This window comes from Carassius auratus, unplaced genomic scaffold, assembly GCF_003368295.1.
Source record: "Carassius auratus strain Wakin unplaced genomic scaffold, ASM336829v1 scaf_tig00001155, whole genome shotgun sequence".
Lineage (NCBI taxonomy): Eukaryota > Metazoa > Chordata > Actinopteri > Cypriniformes > Cyprinidae > Carassius > Carassius auratus.
The window spans coordinates 113,348-136,310 of record NW_020523344.1 but is presented as its reverse complement, the minus strand read 5'-3'; the positions used below and the strand labels follow the sequence as shown (position 1 = coordinate 136,310).

Here is a 22,963-nt window from a genome sequence, read left to right as displayed (position 1 = left end):
TGATTTCTGTGAGGGTTAGGTTTAGGGGTGGGGTTAGGTGTAAAGATCGGAAGATCGGAGATCGGTGTAACACGCCCACACATTGCATTTAAATAAACGTGCGTTTTGATTGGTAATGACGTTATACGTCATTTCATGACGACAGACGCAACGTGATACTGTCATTATTTTTAGGCCCGCTAGAGGGCGCTTAACTTTAAAACATAAATATAGGTCGTAATAAGGTGCTTGCACAAACGACCTATATGGTCGTTTTTTGTTGGAGGACAGGCTCCATTTTTTATGAATGGTATTCATAAAAATTGGTATTGTGTAAAGTGCTACAGTATATAGACGGTTTCATCGGGCGCACGCGCCTGGACCTAAGTTAACTTCCGGTCTGTGTTGTGTATATCGGTCTGGCTGCGGTGCCATCTACAAACGCAGTTAAAGCCAAGGTGATGAGTAGACTGAAGTTGGGCTCAGGTGGCTGTGCTGCGGGATGTGTTTCCCATACATTTATTTATTTTTGGAGACTCGCAACAATTTTAAAACTGATCGATTTTCAAAAAGGCTTCTTTTAATAAACATGAGTAACGTAACGTTACGTAACGTACTGCACGTTTAATAATAATAATTCCTTACATTTATGTTTAAATATCAAAACGAGGCACGGGTGTTTTTATATCGCTGTATTTCTGAAAGAAGACGTGCATGTTATATGCGTGATAAAGCAGCGTGTGAGCGTACCAGCTCTGCTTCGTTTACAGCTGTTACTGAGGAAACCTCTATTTCTAGCGCTTTATGTCTATGCTTTAAAACATCTCCTGCTGGCAAATAATGAATTAGCATTTTCATTAAGTCCGCCTGATCCACACAGAAAAAACATTTTGTTTGTTATCAAAAAATATCTACTCTAGAGGGACTTGGCTGTTGTTATTGATTCTATTTGGAGTCTACCGGAAGTTAAGTTAGGTCCACAAAAGCGCTCACGCGCATTAACGTTTGTTTATGTTGATGCCGTTGAAACCGTCTATAAATAAACTTGAATTGAATTGAAGATCATCTTAAAACATTCAAAACCTGTTTAGTCAAGATCCAAAGCCTACAGTAACATCAAGATTTTTTAAAACAATTTTGATATGGCTTTTTCTTCTTCTCTCTTCCTGTCCTTTCACAATAAAAGTATAATAAAAGTGGCAATAAAATGTCAAAAATGAATTAAAAATGTCAGCGCTTCCATCCAGTATAGAAGAAGTGTGGTTTGGTTGTTTACAGATGCACAGTGTGACTATTTGAATCCTACTGCCATCTTTAGGCAACTCACAGCCTGGCTAAACCCTTTATAAGTTACTCTTTCTGCAGTGTTTTCACTGGCAGTCCTATCATCGGCCCCAGCTCTCAACTCTCCTTGACAGTTTTACTTTTCAGTTCTTATTTTTCTGTTCCCAACTTACATCATCTTTATTTTTTCTCTCAGTTTGTCATTTCATCAAGTGCACCACAACTTAATGCTGTCCAGATCTTTGGTAACTCTTCCAAACAGTTGCTACTGAAATATGCCGAAATGTACGTCAACTGTCCCCGTTGACTCCGTATTGCATTTCTTTATTCTTTTGCAATGTCTTCCAAACTTGTCTTGACCCAGCCAAAGTCTGCATCCAATGTTCTTACTTTGACATGTTTCTCATGGTTGTGTGCATTATTTAAAATGCAGTCCTGAAGTCTACAGACATATTTGTCTCCACATATTTACAGAGACTGCATCAGTAAGGAAACTTTGATTAAATGATGACAGACATGTTTTTTAGTTTTTGCTCCAGATGTTGCAGTTTGACAGTTTCCTGAGCAAAAAAAAAAAAAAGCATGTAATATATGACTTTTAAATTAAGCAATTTTATGAAAAGCCTTTTGTTGCATTTCGGCAGTTTGTTCTTCAGCAAATCACAGCAGTGCATCTGCATGGCTGACTCATGAGTCTCATTATAATCACATTTCCTTCAGAAGAGTGTGAGAGAAACAGTGTGGCATTACATTTACACAAACCCACAGCTTATATGATCCACCTTCCCTCCCTTTCTCTCTGCTTTTCCCTTTTCCTCCCCTCATTCGAGAGGACTGAACCCTGAAAGCCAGCCCCAGTGGGGTGCTAACTTCCCCCAAAATTTCTGCCCACCCTCTCTCTCCCTCTCACTCGTCCACTCTCTCTATCTGGCGCCTGGTTCTCTATTTCTGCCTCACTCTGCTCAGTCTGCTTTTCATTGTGTTGCTTTTTTTTTCACAATATTCTATTATATTTTTATATTTGTTTTTTTGTTTCCCCAGCACTTCTGTATAAGAAAGTCACTTTACAACAAGGTCACATTTTACCCATTTAGTTTGTGCATTAATTAACTCGAACTACCAATGAGAAATACATTTTGACTACTAACTAATCTTTGGTTACACTATTTAAAGGTTTCATTGTTACAATGTAATTACACATTTATTCACAACATGCAATACTATAGCATTATGGTTAGGATTAGGGAATGGTTTAAAGTTTGTTACATGTATTTATACATACTGTAATTTACATGAAATGTGTAAAATGAAGTGTTACCAGCCTTTTTTAATGTTAGTTACAAAATATACAACTGTTCTTTGTTAGTTCATGATTAGCCAGTTCAGGTTCGTTGAATAACTGAAATAACTTTTGATTGTAATAACATATAAGTAAAGGTTAAAATGAACAGTAACTAAGATTACTAATTGTTTTATACATATCTTTAACTGTAACTAGTTAACTAATGTTAACAAATGTAAATACTTTAGCTTTTCCTTACAGCTCACTGAACGACCACAAAAGTGTGTTTCATAGATTGCTAATTAGTGTTATTATATTGGAAAATGCAGCATGAAGGAAATACATTCTGACTAAGAGAAGTAAAACACATTTGATCATGCTTTCACAAAATGTGATTCCAAATTTTACCAAATCCGCTTTACAAAGCTGCTTTTCTTTCGCCCGTTGTCCCGTTTTGTAGACATCTGTTAATCTGCACATACGTTATCCCCTATTTCACCCCATACCTTTGCTCTCTCTGCCTCAACGTTTTCACCTGTCTTTCAACACGTCCCCTCCCTCTCTTGCTCTTTCTCATTCTCTTGTTCTCCCTCTCTCTCTTGCACACACACACACACACACACACACACTCCACAGTGACACACAACAGGGAGCAGCACTGCACAATCTCAGCCAGTTCTGTTCTCTCCACACCTTGAGGCAATTACACCCCCCTTCAAACACACACACACACACACACATGCAAGCCAAGGCCCGAAGACTGAAGAAAGGAAGGGGGAATGCAGACAGGAAAAGGCGCCCCATTCTGTCTCTTTTTCTCCCTGTCTCTTTCCCAGGCCCTTCTGCTTTTCATCTATCTGCCAGTCATTCCTGTCCATCTGTGCCTCTGCTCTTTTTGTATCTTTTTATTGTCTCTGTCTTTCTCCATTGGTGTTGGTGGCTCATCCACAGGCTTTTGCAGAATCAAATGCAAGTTTTTTACTGCCAAGCACTGGCGTCATGGGATGCCCAGACAGACTGAACAAAACCTACTCTGTTCAAACGGCTCACTCTTCTTCCAGCGAGGAATATAAACCTGGCCCTCGTACTTTGTGGTTGAGGCTACACAGCATTTGGGTTTGGATTTCTGACTGCATGTGTGCTGGATTTGCTTGTATTGGAATGTGTGGTTCCTTGGGGGTCTGTAGTGTGTGTGTGTGTGTGTTGGTCATGAATTGTAATCTGACCCTCTAGGGGGAATACAGGCTTTCCTTCATTACAGGGCACTTATGTACACACATACAAACATTTGCAAAAGTCCAATTAACTTAGTTTGCAGTGGTAATAAATCTGCAAATGTTCACTTAAAGAAGAAGTTCATCCAAAGATGAAAATTCAGAAAGCTATCATATATATGGCAAGTTCTGTCATGAAACTGTAGATGGCGCGGGCTGAAGGCTCGTTGACGCAAATCGATGTTATTCACAGCATTAAATACTTGGCACAAGCTGATTGGTTCATGTTGCACACGCAGCCAATGAGCCTCCTGCTTTACATTTAAATGGCTGGTTAGCATTAACTAGAGCAGTTCACAGTGCTTTCAGAGATCCACTGAAGCTAATAATTTCAGCATACAATGCAAACATTATTGATTTAATATGCAATAAAATATACTAAACTATATTAAAAAAAAAACATTTGCATTTTATTTTTAGGCAGAATTAGTTGGGCATACTGTTTGACTTTGCTTTCACAAAATATTTTTGTCAGTATATTAACTGGTAAAAGTAAATATAAAAAAGTAAAAAGTATAAAAAGTAAATATATTTTCATTACAGTGACATTGATGAATGATAAAACAAAAAGACGATTACTGAATGACAAAATTGAAAACTTCGTTCTCAGGACACCTGAGCCTGATTCGGGTGATTGATGGGGGTTACTTCATCTATCATCCTACAATGTGATTCCTGTTTGTTATTGACGCACTAGTGCATGTTTCTACCTAAGTTTGAGCTATATTGGCTCATACAGACATAGTTATTTAGGTCATTAGTTGATAAACAGTACAGCACCCATCTGGCAAACCGGCCCAGGCTCACAGAGATAGCAGACACTCTCAGAGCAGCAGCGGTACATATTTCTTGGCAATAGATCTGCTTGTTTTGGGGGGCATTATCATTTCATCTCTTCTGCCTCATGGGGATGATTTCAAGCATATTATTGTATGTGCAGCAGCAGTATGTGTTCATGCTCAGAGCAACATATAGATTTGGGCTGTTTTGTTTCTTATTCCAGCTTTGTTGGGGTTATTTTGTATGCTATTTGTGCAGCACAATGTCACAGCACTGAATCTGTGTATGTATTGGCAGAAGCAAGCTCTTGTACTTGTTTTGCAGCACCAAGACCACACTGTCATATACATTGCCATGCTTAAATTCTTTAACTCGTTCATTCATTCATCACAGAAGTATTAAATATAAGTAAATAAATTAAGCATATTATCTGTTGCTTAAGTAAGGGTTCACTTCCACAGAAGAAACTAAAGTAGAAGACAAATAAACAGTCTGCAAAAAATAAATAATAATAATCATCAACATCATCATAATCATAAATCGATACATAAATAAATAAAAAATGTAAAAATTTGCATGATTAACCATTGGATTAATTAGATTAATTAAATCAAAATCGGATTAGTCGCACACACCTCTCCAGGTCATATCATTGTCAGTTGATCAGGAAAAGAGCAGCATAAACGTTCTTCTAAACATCTTTAGTGTTCCACAGAAGACAGTCAGTCATAAAGAATGTCTAGAATTGATGTTGGAATTTTCATTTTTGAATATTTTTGTAAATGAACAAAGAGAAAGTTTCAAGCAGAGCCTGACAAATGCTGCTGGCATAAAAGTGCACGACTCGCTGCTGTTTTAATGTCAGGGAGTCATGCCAGCTAACTTGTGATGGGACAGTTTCCCTGCAGCGTGTAGCCGGCTGATCTCTATCACCACCCACTCTTTCTGTCTGTCTGTTTTTTCTTTCTTTCTTTCTTTCTTTACAGTTTAAAAAATAATCTCTATAACTTTACAATCTTCATTTCAAATTACTTTACTAGAATCCTCCATCATGCAAACAATCCATCAATAAAAAAAATCTCTCTCTCTCTCTCTCTCTCTCTCTCTCTCTCTCTCTCTCTCTCTCTCTCTCTCTCTCACACACACACACACACACACACACACACGCACGCACACACACACACACCACTGGTGGTTTAAAGAATTGGGCCAAACCCCAGAAATTCCAATCCAATTCTATATAAATAAATAAAGAGGCACAATGTGAAGTTTGTGCTTTCACAGCCTCAGTCCTGCAGTAACCTCTGCATTTGGCCATCCTCTGCCTCGCTCTTAAAAGAAGAAAAATGTGCCATTTGTTTCAAATGCTACCTCTTTTTCCATCACACATTCTGCATTTCTGAAACCAGAAGCTCCACTAGATCCACAACCTCATGTGCAGATGTGTGAGTTTGTGGGTTGGTGTGTGTTAATTATTATTATTATTTTGTTTGTTTTGTTTTGTATGACTGATGCAATCCATTTTATGTATGTATGTGTATGTGTACTACCATTTGAATGGAAAATGTGAGATTGCACACTGTAAGTATTCCATATGTCCTATTGCGTTCAATAATAAAGAGAGAGAGAGAGAGAGACTTTGCAGTCACACTTGACGAACTAAGTAAACTACAGGTAATGATATATTTAATAATACACCACATTTGTCCTTTGGGGGCAGTAGCGCTACAGAGGAGTGACTGGTATTTAACTTTTTTTTTTTCAACTGCTTACATTTTCAAAACTCATAATCCATTGTTCAGCAAGTGATGAATTATAGATTTACTAAATCTGTACCCATGAAGAAACAATCTCATCTACAGTACATCTTGGATTGCCTGAGGGTGAGGACATTTACATCTTTGGGTAAAGTATTACTTTAAATAAGTATTTAATAGTTTTATATGTTTAAAATATTATATTTATTATTTAATATATTGTAAATTATACATAACACAATATTTTGCACTGCAAATTCAATATTATAAATATTAAATGTTATATTTCCATATGTGTTATTAATGTGCATTTCAGCTTCTTTTGAATTCCCTGTTTCTATTTTATGTGTGGTGAATGTCAAATTAAAAGTTTTAGCTCTACAGAAGTTACAGGTTTTAGGTGCAGAGTGTACTGGATTTCACTCCGAATTTGTGTAACATCTGAGGACGTTAAATCTGAAGCTAATAAAACAGTAAAGTGGTCTTTTATGTACAGTTAATAGAGTTGCTGTCAGTACTGAGGCTGAATAATGTTTCAGTGCTGAAGTCATGAGCTGGCAGACACACAGCTGAGTATTGAAGGTGTTCTTAAGCAAAAACACCTCACTTCAGCAGTTTTTATGCCACCACTGCAGAAAGAACATATTTAACATATCAAAAATTAAGTATTCTCAACCACTGACCTTAACATTTTTATTATAAGCTGGATGGATGTAAGATGCTGGACTTTGTGCATATTTGTGCATTATATGTCACTTGCATTATATATCACACAAGATCCTATTTTTATCTGATTTAATACATGAGTCTTGATGGTATAAACTGATATATTTAGATTGATTCAGTGATATTAAATCATATTTTTGACAAGCAAAACCATTTAATTGAGATCTACCATTTTTAGGTTACCAATTTGAGTGAACTAGGGTTTCTTAAAAACATAAATTTAACAACCCATGTTATGCGCAACGGACCTCGGTGCTTGCAGTGGGTTCAGTCTCATTATTCTTGTGTGCATTGCATAAGGTTTTTTTTGTCCTTATTTTAAGAGTGAGAACAGGGTGAAGGCTTTAAAATACTCTGTTGTTTACAATGCAAACAGCTGAGTGATCAGCTTTTTAAAGAAACAGACTGTCCCGCCCGTCTAGCCCATCTGCCTCTCTGTCTCTCCCTCTGTATGTTCCCACTCTGAAAGAAGAAAGGATGGATTGAGGGATGGGTAGATGTTATCTCTTATTAAATGGAGCTAATGGAGCGTCTGTGTATGAAGGCACCACATAATGAGATAATCACATGGATAGTTGCATCACTGTTGACACAACTATTTTACTTTTACTACTTTCTATCTCTCAGGAAGACAAAATACGAAGCAGTATCCCAGGTATCATACATCAACCATCTTGTGACCGCTATGTGACTTTTTTTCCCTTTCCTTTTTTTTTTTTTTTTTTTTTTTTGCATTGAAATGTAATCTTTGTTCAGTTTGCTGAACAAAGTTGTATCCTCCTCTTTCACTCTTTTCTGGCTATAAATGGACATTTGTGTTCATATGCATTCTTCACAGTGCAAAGGATTTGAATTTGCCTTTCTTTTTTGTATGTGTGTGTGTGTGTGTGTGTGTGTGTGTGGGGGGGCATGCTTTTGTATCATATCAGGACACAACTCTGTATAATGACATGGGTACGACACAGGTATTACAAGGAGAGGATGACTGATGAGGACATAACCCATGTCCCCATTTTTCAAAACGTTTATAAATCATACAGAATTATTATTATTATTTTTTTTTTTTTTTTTTGAGAAAGTAAAAATGCACAAAGTTTCCTGTGAGGGTTAGGGGTAGGGGTAGGGTTGGTGTAGAGCCATAGAATATACAGTTTCTACATTATAAAAACCATTACGCCTATGGGATGAACACATTTTTCCCAAAAACAAACATGTGTGTGTGTGTGTGTGTGTGTGTGTGTGGGTGTGTGTGTGTGCTTCGGCAGGATTATTCCAGGAGGTGGTGACTGGCATGTGGTCTGATACAGTGGATGTGCGTGTCTGAACACAGCCGACATCAAGAACAAACCCTGAACTGAACAAACTCAAAGCACACTTTACTGGTAGAATCTTCTATATTAGCTTCATGTATTTTGCTCTTCCTTTTAACAAAATAATATTTGCATATGTGTGTAAATACTCTATACATATTTAGACTATTTTTTTATATTTTTGATATAAAAGTCTCTTTATGCACTTTTATTTCAACAAAAATGTGAATTATTATTACAATTTAAAATAATTGTTTTCTATGTGAATAAAATGTCAAATGTTCTTTATTCCTGTGAATAATGTTAAGCTGTTTTTTTTTTTTCCATCACAGGAATAAAGTACCTATATGGTATTTATTAAATATAATATATATATATATATATATATATATATATATATATATATATATATATATATATATATAAATAGAATATACAAATAAATTATACAAATAGAAAATAGAAAACAGTTATTTTTCAATTGTAATAATATTTCACAATGTTACTGTAAAAAACAAAACAAAAAAATTAAATTAAAAAAAAAACCTTAAGGGCAACATAAGAAAAGAACACACTATTAGCTCCAGTTTTATTCATAAAATGAAATTATTCTGCTACTTACACAGAGCTGCCATCTCTTTGGGTAGGTCTGCTCCAAATCGTCCAAACAGGCTGCCATTGGCTAGAAGATCAAAGGGGGAGTGGTTTCGCATTGAACTGAAGGCAAAAGGGTAGAACCCTGTCATATGACTCATAGGCCTCTCCCTATTGGTTGCCATTGTGATGATGGCGGTCCTCCAGTGTCCAAAAACTGTCCTATCGTCCTATTGTTGAGATGGTAAATTACCACTTCTTTTAACTTCAATGCTTTTTATAAAAGGATTTCTCTTAACAAGCTGTGTGCAATAATCGAAAATCCATTCTAAACATTTGCGCAGCACTGATCTGAATGGAAGGTGATCTCAGCAAGTGATCCAGAACTGATGCACAGTAATCCAACAGATGCCTGCAGAAAAACACAAAGAGGGAAAAAATAGCATTAACAACTCATGTGACCCCCATGCACTATAAACATCAGTTTAGCACAAGACGTCAAACCAATGCTTTCTCATAAAATTAGTCAGGATCCAACTTGAGAGGCAGCGTCAGACAGAAGAACGTTATCAACATATATAGAAGAATAATGCAGAATTTGAACTGTCTGCATCTGACAGCTATGAGATCTTCAACGCCAGAGTAAAAAACTGAAATGTCTCCATCTATGGTTGTGCCTTAATTTACTTATTTTTTTGCTCAGTCTTATTGTAATGTACATTTGATGCAGCAATGTAAATGATGTCTGAAAAATAAAAAATCAGATCTGACCATTCAGATTGAAACACACACATTTCCAAGAACCTGAAATTGCCATCTGATTTCAGACCACATATGAATGTGGTTTGGACTGGGTTTGTAAAAGCCAGATTTCATGTGGTTTTCTGCTGTTAGGTCTGTAAACAGCTAAATAGGTTTGAGTCGGATAAGCCAAAAAATAAAATAAAAACATAAAACTTCCTGCCTGTCTGAGCAAAAGTCTTTTTACGAATAATCTCGCCTGAATTGGTGAACATCTTAGCCAGGTCAGCTGTCACATTTCACATGAATAGCATGCTTTTAAGAAGTGAGAAGAAACCAGTGAAACTTTGAGTTCTAATCATTTTGCGTGCACATTTCTTCAGGGAAGACATTTGACATCTGAGATATAAAAGATACAGCATCTTAATCAAGCAGTCATGACGCCATTTGCTTTAGTGAGAATCACTGTGAAAGAAACTGAGATCCAACAAACAGATGAAATGTGGGGGAGAAACAGAGCGAGTCTCTTGTTGGGCATTCATTTGAACGGCCTCCAAGCCATGAAGCGATTCCAGGCGATGCCATATGATTTAAATCAGAGACACAGCTCAATAAAGCTGCCTCTGTTCTACTGCCACATGCCCAGGGTGGAGGGCACCCAGCGCTCGCTTACCCCCTCCTTCTGCCTCCATCACGACTTGATGGAAAGTTCCAGAGCACAGACCCATAAATGGTGAAGCTGACTTTCCATATCTTCATACAGATTACAAATACAAGTTTTCTTAACTGACACACGTGATCGTAATGGATTGCATTTTTAAAGAATCATGTTTACATTCAAAGAGCTGTTTTGCACATTTGAGATGTGTCATAGTAAGGAGTTTCCACTGGCATTGTTTTCATTTCACAGGTACATTACCTGGTACCTTTCTGCACTTTAGATTTTAAAGTAGACTCCTTTTGATCTACTTATAAGTGGACTATTCTCTCTCTGTCTTTGTCTGTCTCTTAGTCTGCATGGTTCTTTCTTTTAATTGCAGTCTGTTGCTCTGTAAGGTTGTGTTCATTTGGAGCAGGGCTGCAGTAAACTGTTCCACATGTGAGGACTGTGCAGAATGGCCATGTTTCAGAACACATCAACAATCAATCACACACAAACACTGAACTACATTCAAATACACCTCGCTGTCTGATCTATATAACCTTTTTATTTCATTTTATTTCATTTTATTTTATTATTATTATTGTTAAGTTCCAAATCCCCCAGAACTGAATTCCTTATATTTTCTTCATCCCTCCCTTTTTGACTCGCTGTCCTTTGAAAATCCCCCTTATTGACATGTTTTTGTCTTCAGCGGTTTCTTCATCTCATTCGAGATGACAGTTTTCAAGATGTTTTCAACAAAGCGATGAGAAGAACTATAAAAAAGCAGAAAATGATAAAAGAAAACAATGATGTGTTTCAGAAAAGAAAAAGCAGAAACATGCAAGGTGAAAAAAGAAAGAAAGAAAAGTTATAGGACTTTGCATGCAAAACCTTTGTGTGGAAATGTATTAAGAGTACAGAAAATCAAACAGAATCATTATGAAGTACTTAGAAGTAAAAAGTGATCAAATGAGAACAAAAGAGTAAACAAATGTGGAAAATGCAAAGCCAGGAATGAAACATTCCTCTGTTGTGCAGTTGTTGCTCATTAATTAGACACACATTGTGAATAAGGAGAAGTCTGGTGTGTGTGTGTGTGTGTGTGTGTGTGTGTGTGTGTGTGTGTGTGTGTGTGTGTGTTAGGGGGGAATGAGGCCTTGCAGCATATAAAAAGCAATGGTTTTATTTCACCCAGTAAAACGGTGAAATAAAAAGCAGTTATACAGGAGAATTGCCTATACGAGTTAATGACATGTAAGTGTACCCAGCATTCACCCAGAGCATACCATTTACAGAAGTAATATATGTATATATATATATATATATATATATATATATATATATATATATATATATACACACACATTCTTTTAAATATCATTTGAAAAAGATATTAAAAATTTTATGCACACATTTATTTTTATAGAATAATATGATAGAACGTTTGTTATTTTTATGTTTAACTAATTATATTTGTTCAATCATAACCTCTAAACGTAATTACATTCTTACAAAATATTTTTAGCTCCTTCATTAAGCCATTTTCCATCCACATTCTGTACAATTATAAGCTACTAAAGAAATGGTTGACCCAAAATGTTATTAATCTCCAAAAAATGTGAAATATTTAGCATTAAATCACTTTCTCACCCATGGATCAATGCACTGAATGGGTGCCATCAAAATGAGAGTCTGATGAAAACAACACCAAAATCAACAATAGTAATCCAATTGATGCAATGAAAAGCTGCATGTGTCCCATAATAACTTTTGCTCCAGTGAAAACGTCCATCCCCTGTCGTCTCTCAGTCTCTCTGGTTAAACGCTGTTTTGGACAGTGCTTGATCTGATTCAGGTGAGATCTGCTCTTCACTGGAGGAAATGTTATTATGCTATTTTGGTAAGTTACATTTTTTAATGATGAATTTGTTTCTTACATTTTTTTTGTTTTGTTTTTTGCTTTTTGCCCATCAGCCCCTTAACTGACGGACTGGAGAGGTGTGGATTATTGTGATGTTTTTATCAGCTGTTTGGACTCTCATTCTGATGGCACCCATTCACTGCAGAGCATCCATTGCTGAGACAGTGATGTAATGCTACGCTTCACCAAATGAATTAACTCTTTATGGTCCATTACCCATGCTAAGCATCTAGTTTCAATGTTTCTTTCATGGAACCATGTCCCTAGCCTCCAGATGCTGCAGGGCTGTATGTCTGCTCTCTCCTGTGGCCCCTCCGCAGGGTGCACACCTTTACACTGTCAACAAAAGCGCCTGTGTGTGCCCTGCCTCAATGCTGCATTTATATGACAGGGTTTTCCTGGTCTGGGTCTGCTCTCATTTACCAGTGTGAACAGAGTGGGGGGGGGTAATAAAGAGAGGAGGCAATGAAGTAATGCCCATAAACTTTCTATGATGCATTATTGGGAAATATTTATCTCATGTGGGTAACACAAAGACAGCATAAACAGTCAGAGCTGAAGGTCAAATCTTTTAAATAATCAACGGTTCTCATCAAATTTTCCTTTCAGTTTATCTTTCATAAAAATAAAAATAAATCAATTAATCTTCCTTAACATTTGGAATATAGGAGGTCCACTTCAGTATTAGAATATATAAACCCTGTCACATACTTGTGTGTGTGTGTGTGTGTGTTTGTGTGTGTGCACCCTATCAGTCTTATCTCCCATTTTCTCCCATTCTTGTTAATATGCTATTTTATGTGTAGCTACATATCACCACTTAAAATAGCAAATTAACAAGAATGAGAATTTTATTTTATTTTTTTTCAGGTGCAAAACTGTTCTGCCACTTATTAGTATTTAGCCAAAACAGGTAGATGCCAACATGGCAAGTGGCATGGCATGTCCTCATCGCAGAATATTACTGACCAAAACTAAAGCTAAAAGAAACTAGGCTTCTTTATGATACCAGGTTTACTAGTTTGCTCTCTGCTTTCTGTATTACTATTACTTCTGATGTGTGGCATTGCCATATGTACATATTGTCGGCATTGAGAAATGCTTGTGATGTTTATTTGTAAGCCACTTTGGATAGGAGTATCTAAATGACCAACGGTAAATTTGTGATGTCCAGTGAGCACAACGTGATTTTAAGGTAAAAAAAAAGAAAAATGTATGATGAAGATGGTTTAAATGATAAATTTCCTCTTTTATGGTAAACAGATTTTTGTGATTATTTTGTTTATACCACCTAAAAACCCCTCTATTGTGTGGTTGCCATCCTGACAACTGTGGATCTAGCAAAATCTGTCAAAAATATTTTTTGAGCATCCTGACCAGTTCAACACAGCAACATAGGCTCAACCAATGACATGAATTTGAGACGGGACTTTCTGTTCGGCTGACCAATGGAAGACATGGGGAATGTCCAGGAAACTTGTGTGAAAAGAATTACGTTATTTTATTCATTTATTTATGCATGCAGTGTGGTGACACTATTGACGCTTCAGCTTTAAGTCTACTGGGCCGAATGAGATTAAACTGTTCTCATAACAGTGACATGCTCTTTGAATGCAAACCAAAAAATACATAATGCAGAACCCATTTTACAGACTGTTAATTGCTCTAAAGTCCTCATAGTAACACCTTAATTTATGACTTTGTGTAGGAACATCCAATTAGCAGTTAAAAGGAGATTTTGGACTCGGTCAGACACATCTAGTGTGTAATGAAAGAGTGTAATTTTCCTGGCCAACAAAACACACATTCTACTCTAGACTCATAAACTTGTAAACTGCATGTGTTAATTTACCTTCTGTGGAATATTTTCAAAGAAAGGCAATATGATGACATTATTACACTATATGTAATACCCTGGCACAGGATGGCATAAATTCATCAAAGTAAACTCCTCAGTAAATGAACAGTTCTCTATTCATGAAGTGCTCTCTTTGGATTTGAACAGTGCTGCTCGGGCACTACAATTCAACACAAAACGAGTTGTTCATGTTAAACAAGGTCTAAATGTCACTATGAACGTGGATTTTAAAAAGGTCTGCCTCAGCACCTGGTCACTGCCATGTGTGACAAAAGCTGACTTTGCTTCAGGTTGGAGAGAGCTTGTCTTTGATGCGTGCTAATGAATGAGGTTTGGCACCTCCAACAAGAGCCCTGCAGTTCCCCAAAGAAACGACGAACAGCCGCAAAGGCAAAAAACGTCTGGAAAAACATGAACTAAGAGGGAATAATTACATTGCTGAAATATGAGCCATAAATCAAGGTGCCTTGAGGGAGGTTGTGAACTTCAAACCAAAGGATGTGGTGCATTAAAACACAGACATATTAACACACATATGCAAGGCAGGGATTTTCACATGCATGCCTACGGGCTCAGCAAATACAGATGGCCATTATTGTACATAAGCGTGCACGTGTCAAAATTGAGACTCAGAGTCACATATTTCACAAAACCAGCGCATTTAAATGTCCATGCACACAGGTGTGAGACAGCTCACGAATGTTCACACATGTGCATGCACATTTCAGACTCTATTCACAGCATGCGTATGCTTTAGGGCTTTCAGTTTGACACTTCAAGCAAACTAAAACATACAGATGCAGGTAATGGCTTAAGTTTCCATCCTCTAATAAATTGGAGCACAAGACTTCCCTCCCTCCAAAATATTTTTATGAGTGCGGTCACTGTTGGTGCACAATAACTTCAATTTATGAACGTCATTATGTCGTTGGCTGTGTAGTAAAAAGTGGTCAGAATATTCGTAAATATCCGTAATGGCCTCAATATTGTATACAGTTGGTTGACACCAGTCAGGAGCTCTTTTTTAAGTCCTGGTACAGCAAGGCTCGTCAAAATCAAAGTCCAACCAAATATTCAAAATCTGTCATTATATTCTCACCCTCATGTTGTTACAATAAAAAAGTGTTTTTTACCTTTACACGTACAGTTAACAGGGTACAAGTTAACAAGAATGTTTTGGACACAGCAAACATACTTTAAAGTGTCTTATTTTGTATTAACTGAAAAAAAGAAAAAAGAAAGCCATACAGGTTTGGAACAACATGATGGTGAGTAAGTGGACCTGAAACACACTCTTCAAAAGTATGTGAATGCACATGCTTCTGGCTTTGCAAGGGGTGCTACAATAGGAATCGACATTACCTGTCTTCTACATTAAGTTTACTCTTTCAGGATAACTTCTGTCATCCTTGAGCAACTTAAAAAATCACTTATGTGTACAGTAACTAGGCAGCACCTTATTTTACAGTACAGTTCCACAAGTACATACTATGCACATAACCTTAACCCTTACCTTATAACATTGACATTTGAAAGTAACTAAGCCACCTCTGAGTACTCATTTGTGTTAGTATTTGTGAAAGCGTGTTATGTAGAATGGTATTCTGTACTTTTGATGCGCCGGCCAAGCATTCACATCTACATTTGTGTTCTTCCATAAAAAGTCTCTGGCTCTGCAGCACAAACAATTCTGATAATCAAGTTTCTCACTTGGTCTAATTTCAATTCTGACAGCATTTACAGAATGAGTTAAATTGCTTGTATTATAGCAATTTCTGACACAGATGACAACTTCTTTGACTGTGAAGCACACAATAGTGCCGTTATATTGACCAGATTCTGGTGGTTGACCCCAGTAGTTGAAAGGTCCCGGGCTATAGTCACCTTTTAGTGCCTGAAGCAACGAGTGTGGGTCAGAGGTCATGTCTAATTGAGATTGTGGCCTGGTACAAAATATCTATATCGTTTTTAAAAAAGATAATTTTTACCTCATGAGCATGTCATCTGTTATGTCTCAACCCAACACATTTCTCTAATAAGCCGCATGCAAACTGTTTTTAAAATTCCAATGGTTCGAGTCACTCCCTTTGTTCTTTTTTCGGCATCTCCACCAACTTTTGTATGTTTCCTTTTCTCTATTTCTCACCATCTTCCTCACAAATAATCAATCTAAATGCACTACGGATGCGGCAGCAGTAAAGTATTAACATGGGCCCGGTGGAGACTGCCAGCACATATGGTGAACACTTCTACACAACTTCTGCATGAATTATAGCTCCTTTCCATCTGCAGTGAACTTCACTATTGTAATACCTGCTCAGTTTCCTCTGTCAGGTGCACAGGATGTGCTGTGTGAAACTGAATATATAAAACAATGGATTCCTGTGCTGCTGATTTAGATAACTATAGGTAAATGTGTGTCTTACGTGACATGGACAGAAGTAAAAGAATGGGGCTGATGGAAGCTGCACAGAATTGACAGACATGCAGAGACGGTGAGAAGTCGAGAGACAGACAGCATTCTCTGCCTGAAGGAACTGTCATTCACAAAAGCTGAGAACAATAAGGAATGAAGGGAGGTGCAGTTAAAGTATTCAAGTAAAGAGTGCTCTCTCGCTTTCTCTCTGTTAATCACACACAAACACTGCACCGGTGCAAACAGGAGCAATGCGTTCAAAGTGCAGCTAGACTAGACGAACAACGCCAGTCAAGACATCACACTGACAGATTAACTGATGAGCTATAAATCACACATGCATGCCCTAATTATTGTGCTTGTGCACATCCTGAACACAATTTAAAAGCACCATTAAACTATTTTAAGGTGTGTTTATCAATATAAATCATTTCCATACTGCTAACAATTGCTCTTTGGATCAGGATTGATGGTGTTTATTTATCAACATGGATGCATTTAACCTGTTAGCCAGCACCCCCCATTATGGGACTCACAGCTGAAAGTGCTCTACCTAACTTATAATTGTAATAGTTTCCTACTTCAGTGTGTTACAAACATAATTTTGGTGTCTTTGGAAACAAGACACTTTGGGCTTTACTTTTTATCAACCAGATTTGATAATGCTCAAAAATATGAAAAGTTATAGACACTGAAGTGCCTTGAATTTTTTTTTTTTTTTTTTTTTTTTTTTTTACCATACTTAAATATTTTTTTATTTGATATAAAAATACATGAAATGAGTCCTGGAGCAATCTAGAAAACTAATGGGTTGGAAGCCACACATCTCATGAGTTTGTATTTCAAATCTGAATAAGATATCATGAAAAATGAGACTCCTGCAAATATTTTTCTGAGACTATGTCTAGACCCCCCAGCCCCCAAATTTCTCAGCTCAGCCATATGATGATGGTATTAGGGCATGACTTTTAACTTAAATCACAATGTAAGTAATTATTTTTTAGGAAACATATTTACACATTTAAGCTTATGATGCATAAAAGCCTAAAGAGTTTTCACACAAGCACACACACATACAAACACACACACACACACACACATATTCACCATAGTAAATACAATTGTTGTTATTATACTGTAGAATAAAAAAAAGTCTTAAGATGCTTTTGCAATTGTTTTGTCACTTTGCCTAGTTTCTACGCGTGGTTTTTGGCGAACACCAGTTTTAATGCAACTATGGAATTTTGTGGACAATCAGGTCTTGATGAGTTTGCTTGGCTCTTTAATCTTTTTATTGTACATATTGTATGCCCCATTAACACATGGCATATAAATGCCTGATATTATATTTTGTTCAGTTGTTTTTGAGCAGGTATAAATATATACATGCTGTATCTGGTATCTGTGAGTCCCTTACATATTACTAATGAAATGTGTGTTAGCCAAATAAATGCTGACGAAAAAACATGAAAGCTATGGCTGCACACAGCGCAACAGGCTGTGACAAGAAAAATCTGTGAGTTAAAACCTACTTCATGCTTATGGAGATCATTAAATATGTGGGCGGTACGTGATATGACATTGTTAATTCCACACTTTAAAAAATAAAATGTATTAGGAACTCTTCAAATCAGTGTTGTTACTGGGTTCTTTACAGCAGCAGCAAATAGATGATTTTGTAAAACAAAACTGGATTGCCATCTTAATTTTTAAGAGCCTTGAGGGAAAATTCACTGATCAGAGTTGGAGTTTCAAAACTTGGGAAATTTAGTGGAGATCGCAATCATATGTTATTCATTCAAACAGATTCCTTGGAAACAAAAAAAAAAAAAATAGATGCAAACGATGATTCTCAACATACAGTAATGAACATACAGTACAGTACTGAAAAAGGTTTGACATATATTGGAGGTCTCTTCTAGGGCTACGTTTAAATGACAACGGTGTAGTCAAAAACAGAAACGTTTTTCCCTTGCGTTTTTAAAAAGTTGCTTGTGTACACGACAATGATTTCAAAACTATTTGCCTTTACATATATCTGGGAAATTATATATGATGCGTCTCTGCTGTTGGTTGTAATTCTTAAACAGCAAAAACAGTGCCATATACTCCGCCATTGCTCATGTCTACATACCTAACATGTACTACGCACGCGCATGACGTCACCGTTTTCAAAGATTCCCATTTGGGTGTTTACACAGAAACGACAATGATGGTGTTTTCAAAAACGTGCAGTTTGAAAACCGTTTTCAAAAATATCTGTGTTCAGTCCCAAAAATCCCGTTGTCGTGTAAATTAACAGTAAAAAACGCATTAAAAAGTATCCAGTTTTTGGCTGAAAAAGTTGGGTAAACTGCCCCAAAAACTCCCCCGTGAGATTACTGGGGGGGGGGGGGGGGTAGAATTCTCTATTTGTGCCTTATTTATCTCATTGTTTAAGAGAAACAGTTAAAAGTGATTTAAATTCTGATCTTTCCATTGGGAGGTCGTCTGAACGAACGGGTTTGGAGTGGCTCTTTCCTGACTGCTCTATACAAAACACACAACACATTTCCAGTAAGGAAGCAAGAGCAATCTCAACACAAACATTTTATCACTCACGATATTCAAAACAGCTGATTTAAATATTTCCATTATATTTGGATAATTATGTGTTTGAGGTGATAACAGAACCTTCAGCAAAGCTATTGACAAGATATTAATGCATCTAATAAATAAAAATAATAACAACCCTAATCACTACAGTTTACTCATTTGCTGCTCTTTTGTTAAAAAGGACATCAAGCAAAGAAAGTGAAAAATAACAATGTTTTCTTATAGCAACTACCCAGAATACTCATACATGAATCTGTGCATGTGAGAGTATGATTGGGAATATTGCGTCATTACGGCTACAGTCAAATCGAAATACGACATTCATCAGAAGCCTATTGTTCTGTTGTGGATATAGTCAGTGTGAGTAAAGGTTAAGCAAGCATTTTTAGAGACAAATTTAGAAAAGAAAAACAGCTCTTGCTTTGATAAGACACAAATTACCAGCTGACTGTTTTGACCAGATTATTTTACATTATTTTATATATAAATCAAATTGCATAATATTCCTGTCATAAAATACAATTTAATCAGAATATCTGAATTGTTTCATTCGATAGTAGTGAACCCCAAATAAGCACTGTTTGGTGCATCGGTGAAGCTTTGAGGAGTTCAGCAGTCTGTCATTTCCTAGCAACAGGTTGAGGCTGTTTCTGTTGATTTAATCAATGTCTGAACTTGATAAGACGTTTTCTGCCTCCAGCCGCCAGTTCACCTCACTGACACGTAACATCCAATTCAGCCATACTAAATGGCACACATTACAGAAGCACAATCCAGGCAAATTCATGAAGAAAAAAACAAACATCTTTTTTTCATTCAATAGTATGTAACCTTGCCATAAGTTCAATGTCATCAACAGAAAATCCCAGTACTACACATACAGATCTGTATGCAGGAATAACCTGTACAACATACATTTATTCTTGCTCCAACATGCCTTTCACATTCACTGTCTCTTTCGTTTTCATGAGTAGGGCTTTATTGTGAGGGAAAAGCTGTAAATGACAATAAAACTGTTCTGAAACTTTCTAAACATATTTCTTTGTGGTCTGTTAAAGCATGGTGGAGATCAGACTTACCTGTTATGGTGAGTGAAGGTCTGGAGGGAAAGCCTGAACTGAGCATACGAGAGCAGCTTGTTGACTTGTATAAGTCAGATGTGTCTCTCTGTGCGAATAAAGAAGCCTGTTGCATTCCGCCTTTTCTCTTTCGCTCCCCCCTTCACCACCACTCACTCTACCTCCTCATTCGCTCTCTGGCATTCTTGCCCTCCCTCTTTCAATCAAACTTTCTCTGACATGCATGTCTTCTTTACAGCCGTTGTAGTTTTGCGAACAGAGAAGCGTCCCCCTGTTGTTGCTCTCTCTCTTTGTTTTTTTTTCTGTCTTTCTCTCAGAAAGCACTGAACTCTTTGATTCATAAATACAGCCCTGGTCACGTGACGCAATACTTCAAATATACAGGGCTTTTTTTAGAAGCCACAGAATGCCTTTAGGGATGGAAAATCAGGGCCAGAAAGCTTAAGTTTCCCTCTCTCTGCCCCCTCCACTGCTTCAGATTATCCTGCTATACGTCTCCTCCTATAGCATCTCTCCATCCCCTCTCAGTTACCACCCGCCTTCTTCTGGGTGTCAGTTTCTACATCCTATTATCCTTCCATCTCCTTCCACATTTGCTCGTCAAACTGCTTGCTCTGCTTTTCTCTTCCCCCTAATTATTTTCCCTCCGTTTGCTCTCATGCCATCATGGTTTCTTTTGTCTATTGTCTTCCTTTAAGTCAGTCTTTTTTTTTTCCATACCTTTCATGTGTCTACTAGATATTGTGGCTATTGTATTTCTCAAAAAATCTCATGTTATTCTTTCTTTCCACCGAATCACACTCTTAAAATAAAGGTTCCAAATAGTAATTTTTTGTTGTTGTTTTTTTTTTTTCATAGAAGAACCATTTTCAGTTCTCCAAAGAACTTTTCAGTGAAATGTATTTTGAGAAATCTTTGAATAGGATTTTAAACTATATATGAATATATGAATGGTTCACAATTAATATTATCAAATTCCAATCGAATATGCCAAATAATAATAATAATAATAATAAAAAAAATCTTGACTTCTTCACATTTCAGAGTGGCCTTTTCTTGTGTCCAGCCTTAGGCACACCTGTGCAATAATCATGCAGTATAATCAGCATCTTGATATGCCACACTTGTTAGGTCGATGGATTATCTCGGCAATGGAGAAGTGCTTACTAACACAGATTTAGACAGATTCTTAAACAATATTTGAAAGAAATAGGCCTTTTTGTACTTAGGGAATTGAAATGGGGCAAAAACAAAAGTGTTGCATTTATAATTTTGTTCCATATTATTGTGAGGACACTACCTTTTCTAGCATCTTGGATAAAATATAATGTCTTGTTTTTGGAATAACATGAAAGTTAATACACTTTATTTTTATTTTGGTCAGAACTATTTCTTTAATTCTTGCTGTTTTATAGACATCCTATTGTCCTAAATCAGCAATGCAAGCTATTAAGCATGCATCCACACACATAAATTTTACCTTTATCACTCATGCACACACTGATGGTTCTCTGTGGGAATGGCATATAAACAATGGTACGTGGTTTATAAAGTGACTGAAAATCTTTGATTGGCACTGGCACTTTGAGAACACTGTAATCATGAATCAGACTGTTCAACGACCAGATTAAAAAAAATAATACTAAATTACGATGCAGCTTATTACAGTTACTGTAATAGTTGTATAGTTGTATCTGGTGTTATTTCATGGACCTAAAATAACACAGATTAACAACAAATTGCTGTAAATTTATTAACTAATTTGAATCAATTTAATAAATACTAGAAGAAATGTAACACTTATTGTTAGTTAATGCATTACTAAAATTTTATTATAAAGTCTTACCTTAAAAGTTTTCCATGTACTAATGGCACCATCACAGCAGCCACAAAGGTAGTTGATTATATTGTCGGTACTATTGACTGTAAAGGATCCTGTGCAGCATTATTTATTGATCTTTCCAAATCCTTTGATACGGTTGATCACACTAATTTGTTAAAACGTCTGTCTAAAATTGGGATGTCTGATAATTCTATTTATTGGTTTAAAACTATCTGTCTATAGTAGATATCAGTGTGTTACTTGTGAAGGCATTATGTTAGGTGTTGTGGTATGGTTTTTGTGATATGTTATTGTATAATTTGGTATGCTTTGTTTGTTGTAGATGAGGTTTCTCCATTTTTTTTTTAAGTGCTGCCTTTCTTGGCCAGGGTCAGTTTGAAAAAGAGACTATATATATATATATATATATATATATATATATATATATATATATATATATATATACATTTAAAAATGTTTTATATGAACAGTACAAAAAAGTTTATTAGAGTAATGTGAAAAAAAATAAAGAGGAAGAAAGAAGATGAAATAGTACAAGAGCAGTGATGAAGAAACCATCCAGGCTTGCATGTTAGAAACAGCATCTGTTCTTTTCCCTTAAATTTGCATATTCTGTCAGTCCAAAACATCTATAAAGGTAGCTATCGTTTGCATGTGCAAATCACTTTTATGATCGATTAGAGCAGAACAAAGGGACTAGATCAAAGGAAACATATGTGAGTGACCGATGAAAATGAAATAGTTGTGTAAAAGTTGTAATGTTGTGTAAATGTGTATGTTTTGTAAATGTATGTAATGATTTTAAGTACTGGTATTTGGAAAGAAAAAAAATAACATTCAGAAATTGGAAACTACCTGTGGATGGTTTTTATTCTATT

At 36.3% G+C, this 22,963-nt stretch overlaps 1 protein-coding gene across 1 annotated transcript in view; it reads right to left on the bottom strand.

Moving 5' to 3' along the window:
* The window catches only part of rargb (retinoic acid receptor, gamma b), a 37,339-nt gene extending 16,493 nt beyond the window's left edge, over positions 1 to 20,846 (bottom strand). The window contains exons 1-2 of the mRNA XM_026242227.1: positions 20,243 to 20,846; positions 9,015 to 9,398 (exon numbers count right to left, since the gene is read on the bottom strand). Coding sequence (XP_026098012.1) covers positions 9,015 to 9,171 — 157 coding nt within the window. The 5' untranslated portion in view covers positions 9,172 to 9,398; positions 20,243 to 20,846. The remainder of the gene's footprint in view (positions 1 to 9,014; positions 9,399 to 20,242) is intronic.
* Between the last annotated feature and the right edge of the window lie 2,117 nt (positions 20,847 to 22,963).